A 12438-nucleotide genomic window follows, 5' to 3' on the forward strand; every position below is an offset into this window, starting at 1 on the left:
AAAAAATAATGTTAAAAGAAATCTTAGCATTCTTACAATTTCTACCTTTTTCCACTTTTATTAATGCTGATGTTTATACTTCAGTAGGTTTTTAATTTGGCTTGTTATCTAGTATATCTCCTTGTTCTCATTATCTACTAATCCATTCTTAACCGTCTCTTCATATTTTAGCATAATTATTTCACATATATCCAAACATCTTTGATCTAAACTTTACTCATATGTAATGAGTGAGCAAATTAAATTATCAATAGAATATTCAATCAAAATTTTGATTCATAAATAGTAATAACTTTGGCATCAAACTTATCAAGTAGACAATATAAAATTTTATAGACCTTTTTAGAGTTTGAAATTTCTTTACCTAAGGCATGTAATGATGGCACAATTTGAGTAAAACTTATATACATGTCTAGAATAGTCTTATACAATTTCATGCAAAATAGTTCATAATCAAGAATTAAAATATTCAACCTAGATTGCTTGACTTCAATAGTACCTTTGTATGTAGTGTGTAATTTATCTTAAATATCATTGTTAGTAGTTCATGTGGATATTAACATATAATCTTTAGAATTTAAATCATAAAAAAAATATTTCAAGCATTTATCATTAAATCAAACATTCATTTGTTCTACTATACTATATTCAACAAAAGGAATATTAGTTTTGACTTCATCTATAATACGTGATGGTAAAAAACAAACAATTTGATTTATATGCCACATTTGATAATCAATTGATCGCAAGCAAATAGATATGTGAATTCTTCAAATGTTAAAAAAATACTTTCAAATAAAGGTGGTCACATGATTGAATATCCTTCTGCGAAATATTATGATTTTTATAGTTAGCCATTTAATTTTTTTTCAAAAGTTTTCTAAACTTAATTTATAATTCTTGCTCTGATTTAAAGTTTGTGAGGGGTTCTTAACCCTAAAGAACTAATCCTGAGGCTAATCCAGAGGTGGGGCAGGGGGGGTGAATTGGTCTTTCAAAAAATTCTTTTACAATAAATAAAAATCTTTTTATAACTTGATGCAGAGGAAAATTACATTAACAATAAAAAGATAAATCAATGTTTTTACCCACACAGTTAATCATATGAAAAATAAATACATAAATAATAAAAGGAAATAACACACCAAATTTATTATGGTTCGATCCAACATGACCTATATCCACTCCTTGGAGGCACCCATCGAGTATTATACTAAACTTTTAGTGACTATACTTTAGCCCCAATAGCTAGGCGGAGAAGCCCTTATAAAATCACTTCCACCTTCTAGGTATGGCGTAGTAGCTGGGTTCTTTGACATCAAAAAGATCTTCTTCCTCCTAAAACTTCCCTCAAGATGAACCTTGAATCTGATGATACTAAGGTGCAAGCTTACCAGAGAAACTATGTGGAATCCCCTACACACTTCCTTAAAACCCCTCCAAAGATCTTCTTACTCTAAAATCCTCCCTTTTCTCTATCCCTTTTAAGTTCTCTATTCATGTTTTTTCCAGAAAAATAAAGTCACAATAGCTCTCAAATACACTTCCTAAATGCCTTGACATAACTAAAATAAAGGGCATTAAAAAACCATAAAAATTAAATTCTTCCAATAAATATTGTATAATACAATCTTGAGAACATTTTGTATGAATAGTACAAAATAACACAATAGGAAAACCCACTATTACCGGTGGATATAATCCGCCGGTAACACCCAAAATCCGACGGAAGTCCTAGGTTTCCAGTGCATTTATGGCGAATTTTGTGCGCCGGTTTGGGTCACTTTGGAAAAACTTTCGGGCATTTATGAGACACCAAAAACTATTCCAGTGTGCTTTTCGGTGCATTACCAACGCAAAAAATGCTAGCCAAACCGGTGATTTTCAATCGGACATTCCGACTATAACTCTGCCGGAAGTTTAGGTCGTATTGATCCGCCGGAAATTTTTGACGCACAAAACACGATAGATATGCGCCATAAATATGATACGGCTAGTTTACAGTGTCTATTTGACGCTGGAAATTGCCGGTGGATAGGACGCTGTATACTGCGCCGGTAAGTTCCGACGTTCAAATAAATGACGACATGATCGTGATGATTCGTTGTATCGTCGTTTCTATCGAATTTTCGATGCAAAATCCGCCGGAAACCTGTAGCATTGACAAAAAAAAAATTCCTCCTAGCCAACAATTGCATTTCCACACCTCCAAACATATACAAAACCACTTCCAGAAGACAGCTATACACATAACAGATATAAACAACTTCAATATATACTCAAAAGCATAAATATCTATGTAAAGACATTGTTTAATAGCATCAAATAACTCAAAACATCACATATTGTTCAATAACACATGTTCACATAACTAAACAAGTTCATATAAACAAAACAAAACTACTCTGACTCTATGGAATCCTTCTCAGCTGGAGCTACCTCTTTTCTACTCATCTGCTCCCTCATCTTGTGCATTTCATCCAACAACTAATTTTGTTGCTCCTGCATCTGCATTTGAACCTATACTTGCAGCTGAGCTTGCCAATCAGCTTGTTACTTCCTTACTTGTTCTAGCTCAGCTTGAAGGGCACTTATTTGTTGAACATGTAAGGACTCATGTGAATTGGATGCGAAGCTAGATGGAGTAGAGAAGGTTATCCTCTCGTATGCCTGAGCTTGGGAACCTAAACCATAAACTCTTCCATGCTGCATTCCTCCGTCGGCCTGCGACCAGATGCGATACTCAGAAAACTCCACAGAGCCACCAGTAAAATTCATTACCAAACGATGCCTGTGCTTAGTATGTGGAACGGAGCCACCAGTATGAAGTGAACTACTTAAGCCCCCAACATCAGAAGCTCTGTTCTGTTGATTTTGATCGCTCTTTCTAGTATACTCTTCACTGCCCCGAGCAAGGTTCAACTCAACCCATATAACCTCTCCAATCCACAATGGTCGCTTCCCAGACTTTCTATTGTATGTAAACTTATCGCGCATCCGAGTAGACCCACGCTTCTCAAAATTCTTTTAAATCCTATCATTGTGCTAGGGCAGCCAACAAAATTCTTTCTTCATTCAAATACATATAATATATAATATATAAGATTTATAGCTTAAGTAAAATTGAATAAATCATTTAACATAAAAACTAAAACTCATAAATACCTCAAACTCTCTGAACCACATATCCCAAACTTCTTTCGGGACTTTCTTCCAAGAAACGTAAGGAGCATCAAACCTGCTCTGTATGATGTCCCGTATTTTATGTGTCAGTTGTTTTGATGGGTAGAACCTAAAAAAAATAAAGTTTTGTCAAACAAATATATAATATAAAATAAAAATTTTTGTAAGGTTAAATAAAAGAGAATGTACTTACGTGTCACCCTTAGGTGCTATCAACATTCTACCATATGTCGCCTGCTCTGGTGAAGCCGGTGTCGAAGGACCAGTTGTAGAAGGATGATGGGGTGGTGGGGGATAATATGGTGGAGCATATGGTGGAAATGGATAAGTATAATGGGCACCAGCATATGGTGGGGGTGAGTAGTATGGGTAGAAAGGAGTACTCTGTGCGGGATCTGGTGAAGGAAATCGGGGGTCTGCTGAGTAGAACTGTGGGCTACTAGCTCCAGGACTGGGTAAAGGCTGAGTGGTAGGCAGAGTCAGTGTAGCAGGATGAGACTGTGTAGCAGGATGAGTCTGTGTAGCATGCAGAGACTATGTAGCAGGCTGAGACGAGGTGGTCCCCTCAGTACGTATTGGCCTAGCTGGTCCTGCTGTAGTGATCTTCTTGTTGCGCCTATTAAAAATGTTTTTGATCAATCCTCTACCAGGGTCCTCACCTGAAGCCATCTGCATAGAAATAAATAAGAAATATTAGAATAGAATCATGAGTTATAACAAAATGCAGCGAAGTAAGTAAAAAATAGTGAAGTAAAATGCAGTGAAGTAAAAAAAGTAATGAAGTAAAGAAAAATGCAATGAAGTAAAAAAGCAGTGAAGTAAAATGCAGTAAAAAAATATTTAATTTACATTTTGTTAACTCATCATTTGTTGATTCACTTTCATATGATGATACATTTATAGTACTATCAGATTCATCATTACTTCCCTCTATGGTTCAATCTACCTCCTCTAACTGCAACTCGCTCTCATTAATTATGATTTGGTCATCCACATTGATTGAGAGATTTTTTTAAATTTGACATAAACTCTTCTTGATGTGCTGATGGTATTTTACTGGTTTTCTAAATTACTCCCATTGGTTTTGTCTTCATAACTACCAGCCAATCCTGTTTGCCTCCAATTCTGCTTGGATAATTAGCATAATATACTTGAGTTTCCTGACTAGCAATGATGAATGGATCAAAATTTACATATCTCCTACCCTACTTTACTCCTATTATACCATAAATTGGATGTACTCTTGTGCCTCTATTTTTTACTGGATCAAACCATTCACAATTGAAGAGATACACAATAATCCTATGACCGAGATATTCCACCTCTAATATTTCTTGTAATACCCCGTAGTACTCAGAATCAACTCCTATATGGGTGTTCCCTCTTACACATATGCCAAAATTTTCTGTATTTCTACTTTTAAACAAATTTTTTATTTGGAATTTATAACCGTTGACCACAAATATATGATAACATTTAACTAATCTATTTGGTTCCCAAGCTAACTTAGATAACCCTGAATCACTATCTTCAGTGTGTACCTTTAAATGAACAAGATGTTATTGTTATTAATATTATTTGCAAGCAGAACTCATTAGTTACAACTAATTATTTAAAATATACAGTATTTTTAAACAATGCAGTGAATTCTTTTTTCACTATCTTCTGGACTTCTCCTTCATCTGATAAACTTAGACCATCAATGAACCTCCTACAAATAACCATCTTAAGTTTAGAACAAAGTTTATACAAAAATTGAAAATATGAACAACTTAACTAATACTTAGTCGAGATACGACTCAACTTCATCACAGTTAAGCAATATATATAATGTGATAACTGTCATCACCTTATCTGTCAAATAGCGCACGGTGCTAGTGCCTACTGGTTCACCACTTCCACCTAATACAGATATATTAGAGGATTTACCAACTTTTTGAGGTGCTGAACTTTCACCTGATTGAGACATTATTTCAAAATAATACGAGCAAAACTGAGTTGTCTCGTATGTTAAAATTCCTCACAGATAGAGCTTTCAGGTCATGCTTTATTCTTAGCGGTCTTCTTAAATTTATTTAAATATCTCTCAAAAGGATACATCCACCTATACTGAATAGGTCCACCAACCATAGCCTCATATGGTAAATGAACAGGTAGATGCTCCATAGAGTTAAAAAATCCTGGAGGAAATATTTTCTCAAGTTGACACAAAATGAAAAGAATTTGCTGCTCCATAAGAATCAAGTTCTCTACATTTAATTTAGAAGAGCATAAATCTTTGAAGAAAACACTTAGCTCGATCAAGGACTTTAAAATCTGATCTGACAGATAACTAAAAGTAATTGATAAAAGATATTGCATGAAGATGTGACAATCATGACTTTTCAATCCGAATAATCTCTCTGGTCTTATATCAACACATTGGAAGAATATCCATCTGGTACTCGTAGGGTCTTCACCCATTCACAAATACTTTTCTTTATCCAATTATGGTTGACACCATATCTTGGCAATCTGAACTCAACTAATGTTGGAGAATCCATTATGGTGGGCATGAACCTTACTCTTTTAAAAATTTCTTCACTACTTAATCTTGGAGGAGATTGAAACATCGCCATTTTATTTTTAATAAACGCTTCTTTATTTTGCCTGAAAGGATGACTTGGAGGAAAAAACATTCGATGATAATTGAACCAAATGTTCTTCCTACCATACTTTAAAGTGAATGATTTTGTATGTTCCATACAATATGGACAAGCTAACTTACCTGAAGTGTTCCAACCTGAGAGCATACCATATGCTGGAAAGTCACCAGTTATCCAAAGTAATACTGCTCTTAGTGTGAAGTTCTATTTGGTGGAGATATCATATGTACTTAATCCCTCTTCCCATAATAAACTTAAATTATCAATCAATGGTTATAAGAATACGTCAATCTTCACTTTTGGATTATGTGGCCCTAGAATGATATGTGTCAGAAACATATAAGGAGTAGTCATACATAACTCTGAACGAAGATTATAAGGAGTGAGTATCACAGGCCAACATGAGTACGGTGTAGCCGACTGACTAAATGGAGTAAAACCATCTGCTCATAAACCTAATCTGACATTTTTTGGTTCTGCCGTGAATGTGGGATGCGTACGATCAAAGTGTCTCCAAGCCTCTGCTTCTGATGGATGTGTGATAACACCTTCTTGTGGAATGTGATCATTTTGCCATTTCATATATGCAGCAGATCTCATGGATGCATATAACTAGTATAGTCTCGGAATTATTAGAAAGTAGAACATCCTACTAACAGGTACATCCTTCTGCTTCCTTCTATTTCTAGATTTTGGTTTAAATCTTGGTGCATTGCAATGATGGCATGCAATCTCTAAAATATCTTCTTTAAAGTATAACATGCATCAATTGACACAACAATCTATCTTTGTGTATGTCAAATCAAGTTTGGAAACTAACTTCTTTATCCGATATAGATCTGTAGGAATTAAATTATCTATCAGATTGGTTTTCTTAAGCAGCCCAATGAATTGATTAAAATATTCACGATCAATATTATACTCTGCCTTATTACTTAACATCTTCACAGCAACAGATAACTCTGAGTGAGTGGTGCACCCTATCCAGATTGGTTGTTGGGTAGCATGCAGTAAATCATAAAAATTTTATGCCTCCGTATTCGGCAACTCTTATGTATTTTGTTCAATTTGTATTCCACTTGCATCATGAACTAATTCCTAAAGATTTGGTCAGATATTTTTAGCCTCAGATATATTACTACTTGTAGAAGGACCGCATTGATAATCAAATTATGGCTCATACTCACCCTGAGAAGACCAATACCAATACCATTGCATGAATCCTCTGCGATACAGATCAACAGTTACTTCATCTGGTGTTAGGTACACTAGATTTTTGTGTTTAAAATATGGACATGGAAACTTTCTGTTCAGATTCATTCATAATGAATTAGGTTGTTAAACCCAAGCTTATGTCCCAGTGGCTAACCAAGAGGGGGGGGGTCAATTGGTAATTAAAAAATTTGAACCCTCTTTTTAAACTTTGGAAATTAAAACTTAATTGTTAGTGAATTTTTTAGAAAAGATTTTTCAACCACAACTTATAAATGATAAAATCAAATAAAAAGCAAAAAAGTAAAGAACAACAGATTTATAGTGATTCGGTTAAAACCAGACCTACATCCACTCCCTAGAGGCACCCTCTGAGTATTGCACTAATACCACTAGTGACTCTCCTTTAGCACCCACAGCTAGGCGGAGAAGCCTTTACAAAAACACTTTCCACCACTACCTGGTGCGGCAGAGAACCGTCTTCCTTTTACACTTATCCCTAGTGTTGGTAGAGAACCGTCCTTCCTTTCACACTCTCCTAGTGTGGGCAGAGAACCCTTCGGCTATTCACACTCTCCTAGTGTGGGCAGAGAACCCTTCGGCTGTTCACACTCTCCTAGTATGGACAGAGAACCCTTCATCCTTTCACACTCTCCTAGTGTGGGCAGAGAACCCTTCATCCTTTCACACTCTCTTAGTGTCAGCAGAGAACCAGATCTCATTGACAGATCTTCTCACAAGAAATCTAGAAGGAAGAAAGAAAAAGAGTGAAGTAATCCCAAATCACAAGTAGAGATTCTTATCTTTGAACACCAAGCAAAGCCTTTACACTCAAGTGGTAGGAATCCTCCTTTGAATGCTCTCTCAGACTCTCTCCTTGACACTTCTTTCAATATGCACGAAGATCAAATAGCAAAAAGATTGGGTGGCAGTCTAAATTGGACTATATATAGGAGAGACAAGAAAAACAGTCAAAAACTTCAAATTTTTCAAGACAACATGAAATGAATCATCCCGTACGATCGTGGATCATCCTGGATGATTTTACTTAAAGTGACGGAAATGATCCTGATGTATATTGGTATGAACTATGTTCGTATATGATCATCGTCCTGTACGAACTAGGTTCATCCGGTACGATCAGTTATATCATAGGTCGGTTCCCTAATAACTGCAGGACATAACCAACTGTGGTAAGTCGGTTCACATTGTCCTAGGACGAAGAGGACTTCGTCCAGACAAAATTTTTATAGAGAGCAACTCATCCTGGAACGATAATGAATTTCGTCTAAACAAAATTTTTACAGAGAAGAATTTATCCTGGGACGATTTGGATTTCGTCTAGACAAAATTTTTACAGAGCCCAATTTGTCTTGGGACAAAAATAATTTCATCCTGGACGATCAGGAATTAGAAAAATTTCATCACTTCCTGTTCGTTCCATTGCTCCTACGAGGAGATAACTGACTTGATCATTCCGTATGAAATAGGTTCGTCCTGTACGATCAATACAAATTTTGTAAGATCTCCTTAAGTGTGTGTGTGTGTTTTTATTCACTCAATTACATTCACTCCCTCTCAATTTAAAAAAAAAAAAACAATTTAAAGCTTCAATTTGCAAAGGGTTGTATGCTGAATTCGATTTGAAGTTTCTATAGTTTGGAGTTCAATTTTCCTAAAATGTTAGTACACACAAGAGTAAAAACAAATCTACCAAAAAGTATTAGGAGATAACTACACATAAAATAATAATATTTAGAATCATCAAAACTATATAAGTTTCAAGAATGTAAAACATGCTAATAGCAACTCTCTTAACAATCTCCCCCTTTTTTGAAGATGGAAAAACAAATTTTGTTTATAGGATTTCAAATTCTAAGGATCTCCTAATTTGTTTTTAAAAATTTTTTTACAAAACAAAATAACAACATAATTACAAAAGCAAAATAAATACAAATACTAACACAAGATATAAGACAAAATAAATACAAATACTAACACAAGATAAGACTCATAAGACACAAGGTACAATTCAACAAATAATTTCTGCCCCTTTATGACAACAACAAAAAGTGAAGAAGAGAAAAACAACTTGAAATATAAGCAGAGATATGAAAATCATTTGATAATATAATCTTAACAATGATTGAAATAAGTTATGCAAATAAAATTAAAATATTAGGCAAATAATAGAAAATCATATAATTTAAGAAGTGATATAACATAGATAATAAAAAGAATTTATCAAAGACATGAGTCAGTTTAGACACTAAGATAGAGAATATCATTGCAATAAGGATGAATGAAAAATTATATATTTCAAATTTCAATATCAATTATAAATGAACATATGATTAATTTGAATTAAGAGATTAAAAGAGTTCAGAAAGAAATAACTACCACATGTGGCACTTTGCGCATCTTTTTCATAGTTGTGGCACATTTTTGGGCATCATTTTTACTTTGGGCTTATTTTATGCCTCTTCTTCACATTGCGAACCTTTGCGCATTCCTTTTGATTTTTTTATAGTACTTTTACACAATTTGCAAGAGTAATTTTATTCTTTCCAAAAATAATAATATAAAATTTCAGATATTTCTAAGTGCATAAATAATGATTGATAAGTGAAATATAAAATAAGAAAATATCACAATTGTAATAATAATATTAATAATATTACAGTCTAAAGAAGAGACATGAAATTTATAATCCTAATAATTATCAAGTTATAAGCAAAACATAAACTTAGAATAATTAGATTTTCTAATGAATTTAATTTTTCTTGCAATTTAGGTTATAGCATGATTAAGATTAAAAATATGATGATGTACATAAAGTCTAACAAACATTTTGAAAGTAAATTCAAATCAAAACACAAGAACTTATATTGATATCATTTTAAATATTACAAGGATTCATCAAGATATCAACATAATAACTAAAATAAAGAAGAAATACATCAAACTACTAAAAGCAAATAAAAACTAACACATAAACAATAACAACACAAACACAAAATATAAAGTGCAACAATCACTCGGACGGTCCCTGATCTGGAGGAGGAGGAGGAGCAGTACCAAAGAGATTAAAGTATATATTCAACATAAGTACATTGGTACTAATATCATTCATTTGTCCCCTCAAATAACCAATGTCATGTTGATATTGAGCAGTCTGCTGTTGAAGATTAGTCTCAATTTGATCAAAGCGTTGATCAAAATGAGTCTCTAGCTGATCAAATCTTTGAACGAAGTTTTGATAATTTGGTTCATTTGCAGGAGCATGTGCACCTTCAGGCTCTTCTTCTACATCACTGTTGACATGTACTTTTTTTTTATTCCTCCTTGAAGATCGCTCTAAATGATCCGTCATTGTTCTTCATATTCTTGATCAGGATGAACTAAGTTATACCTTTTTTGTAGAACATATGAAACTAAGTGTCCTAAAGCAATATTCCTCTTTCTTTTCTATTATGCATGGCCAATTTCAGAAATCCCATAAAGATAGTCAAGAATAAGTTGGGCTTCATCTATTGGTTCATTGCTCATGATTAAGAAGGTCACCATGGAAAGAAGTGGGGTAATATTGACTCTATCACCAGCTTTTGGAATGATTGAAGTTCTAAGAATGTGCTGGATAATGCGTGCATTACGTACAAGATCGGAGACCCTAGCCACATGCTCAGTTAAACCATTTCCTCTAATCACCCTATTGATTTCATATCATTTATATGTATCATTGGTGATTAAGGTATGGGCTCTACTTCCCTCAGTCCTTAAATTTAGAAAAGCTCCTAAGTCGTGTTTAGTGATTTCAACATTTTTTTTGAAAACAAAGGAGCGAATAACAGAGGGGTCAGAATTGAAGAACATATTGGCTAGAAAGTAGCGGAAGGTTTTTTTGCTATAGAGGTGGATCAGAGTAAGGATAAAGTGAAACTGAGTCGAAGCAAATAAAGACATTACCTGAAAGGTAATATCTTCTTGAATTAAAATTTGGGAAGGAGTGATTTTAGCATAAGCAAATATAGGAAAAGAATCCTCATTTTCTTTGGACAGAAAGTTTTTGGACAAATTCCTATGTGGCTTCTTCGCTAAGACCTTTTGACGCTTACTTGAACTGGCCAATTGAAAATGATATAAAGTAAGAAAGGAGTTGAAAGTGATATTTAGCGTGTGACAATTGAGTTAAAAAGACTGCCTATTTATTGAAAAATGATTCGTTCGTACCAGACGAAAATAATTCGTCCTGTACGAAAGTTTTGTTCGTCGCATATGAAAACTTTTCGTACAGACGATCCAATACGACCAGAATGAAATGGCTTTTCGTAATCAATGCGACTTAAGAAGCATCCTTTCATACAGACTTTTGACCAGTCTGATCATACAGACGAACACGTGTTCGTCCCGGGACGATCAGAACTTATATCATTTTAATGGCAGTTGAAACTGTCCCCTACATCGAACCGACATGTGTTCGTCCAGACGAACCAAAGGTTCGTACGTATAAAGTTTGTATTAAAAACTACCTTGTCCATTAACCGCTTCATTCATTCGTCCCATCGATTGAAAAACAAATCATCCCGGACGATCGTTACGATCGTACAGACAAAGTACACTAAAAATTGCACTCAAACGGTTCAAAATTCGACAGTTTGTCACACTACACAAATCGTCCCGTACAAAGATATTTCGTCCCGGACGATGATAATATTTTTTTTTTTTGCACTCAAACAAAACTAAAATTCAAAAACACATGAAAATACTAAAAACAATGATGAAACAGAGACTCTAAAAGGAAAAAAATCACACAAACAAAATAATAAACACACAAAAAAAAAACATTTAATGATCAAACATACATCAATGTTGCAAGAACTTTTTTATTTAAGCATTTAAATCAATCACACCAAGCCTTGTTCTTAATGCACTGATAGTATCAAAGGCTAAAGGTTTTGTAAAAAGGTATGCAAATTAATTTTCAGTTGTCACATGAATGAGTTCAATTTCTCCCTTGGATATATGATCCCTTATGAAATGATGCCTTATGTCTATGTGTTTGGTTCTTGAATGTTGAATAGGATTTTTAGAAATGGAAATAGCACTAGTGTTATCATAATAAATTGGAATAGTGCCTATAAAAAATCCTAAATCAATCAACTATTGTTTCAACCAAAGTACTTTTGCCACATAACTTTCTAATGCAATGTATTCAGCTTCTGCTATAGATAGGGCTACTGAATTCTATTTTCTACTGGACCAAGAGATTAAAGAATTTTAAATGAATTGACATGTTCTAGAAGTGCTTTTCCTATCCACCCAACATCCTACAAAGTCAGAATCTGAATAACCAATTATTTCAAATGCAGAGCTAAACTTAAGATACCAAATTTCTAAG

The 12438-nt window shown here is 34.0% G+C and overlaps 1 protein-coding gene across 1 annotated transcript; it reads right to left on the reverse strand.

Moving 5' to 3' along the window:
- Window positions 1–3372: 3372 nt before the first annotated feature.
- Window positions 3373–5349, reverse strand: LOC114578410 (extensin-like). Its single transcript, XM_028691581.1, has 3 exons — window positions 5282–5349; window positions 3843–3852; window positions 3373–3699 (listed from the first exon to the last, which is right to left on the reverse strand). The coding sequence occupies exons 1-3, from the start codon at window positions 5347–5349 to the stop codon at window positions 3373–3375; spliced, it is 405 nt and encodes a 134-aa protein (XP_028547414.1).
- Between the last annotated feature and the right edge of the window lie 7089 nt (window positions 5350–12438).

The sequence above is a fragment of the Dendrobium catenatum genome, unplaced genomic scaffold, assembly GCF_001605985.2.
Source record: "Dendrobium catenatum unplaced genomic scaffold, ASM160598v2 fragScaff_scaffold_156, whole genome shotgun sequence".
Lineage (NCBI taxonomy): Eukaryota > Viridiplantae > Streptophyta > Magnoliopsida > Asparagales > Orchidaceae > Dendrobium > Dendrobium catenatum.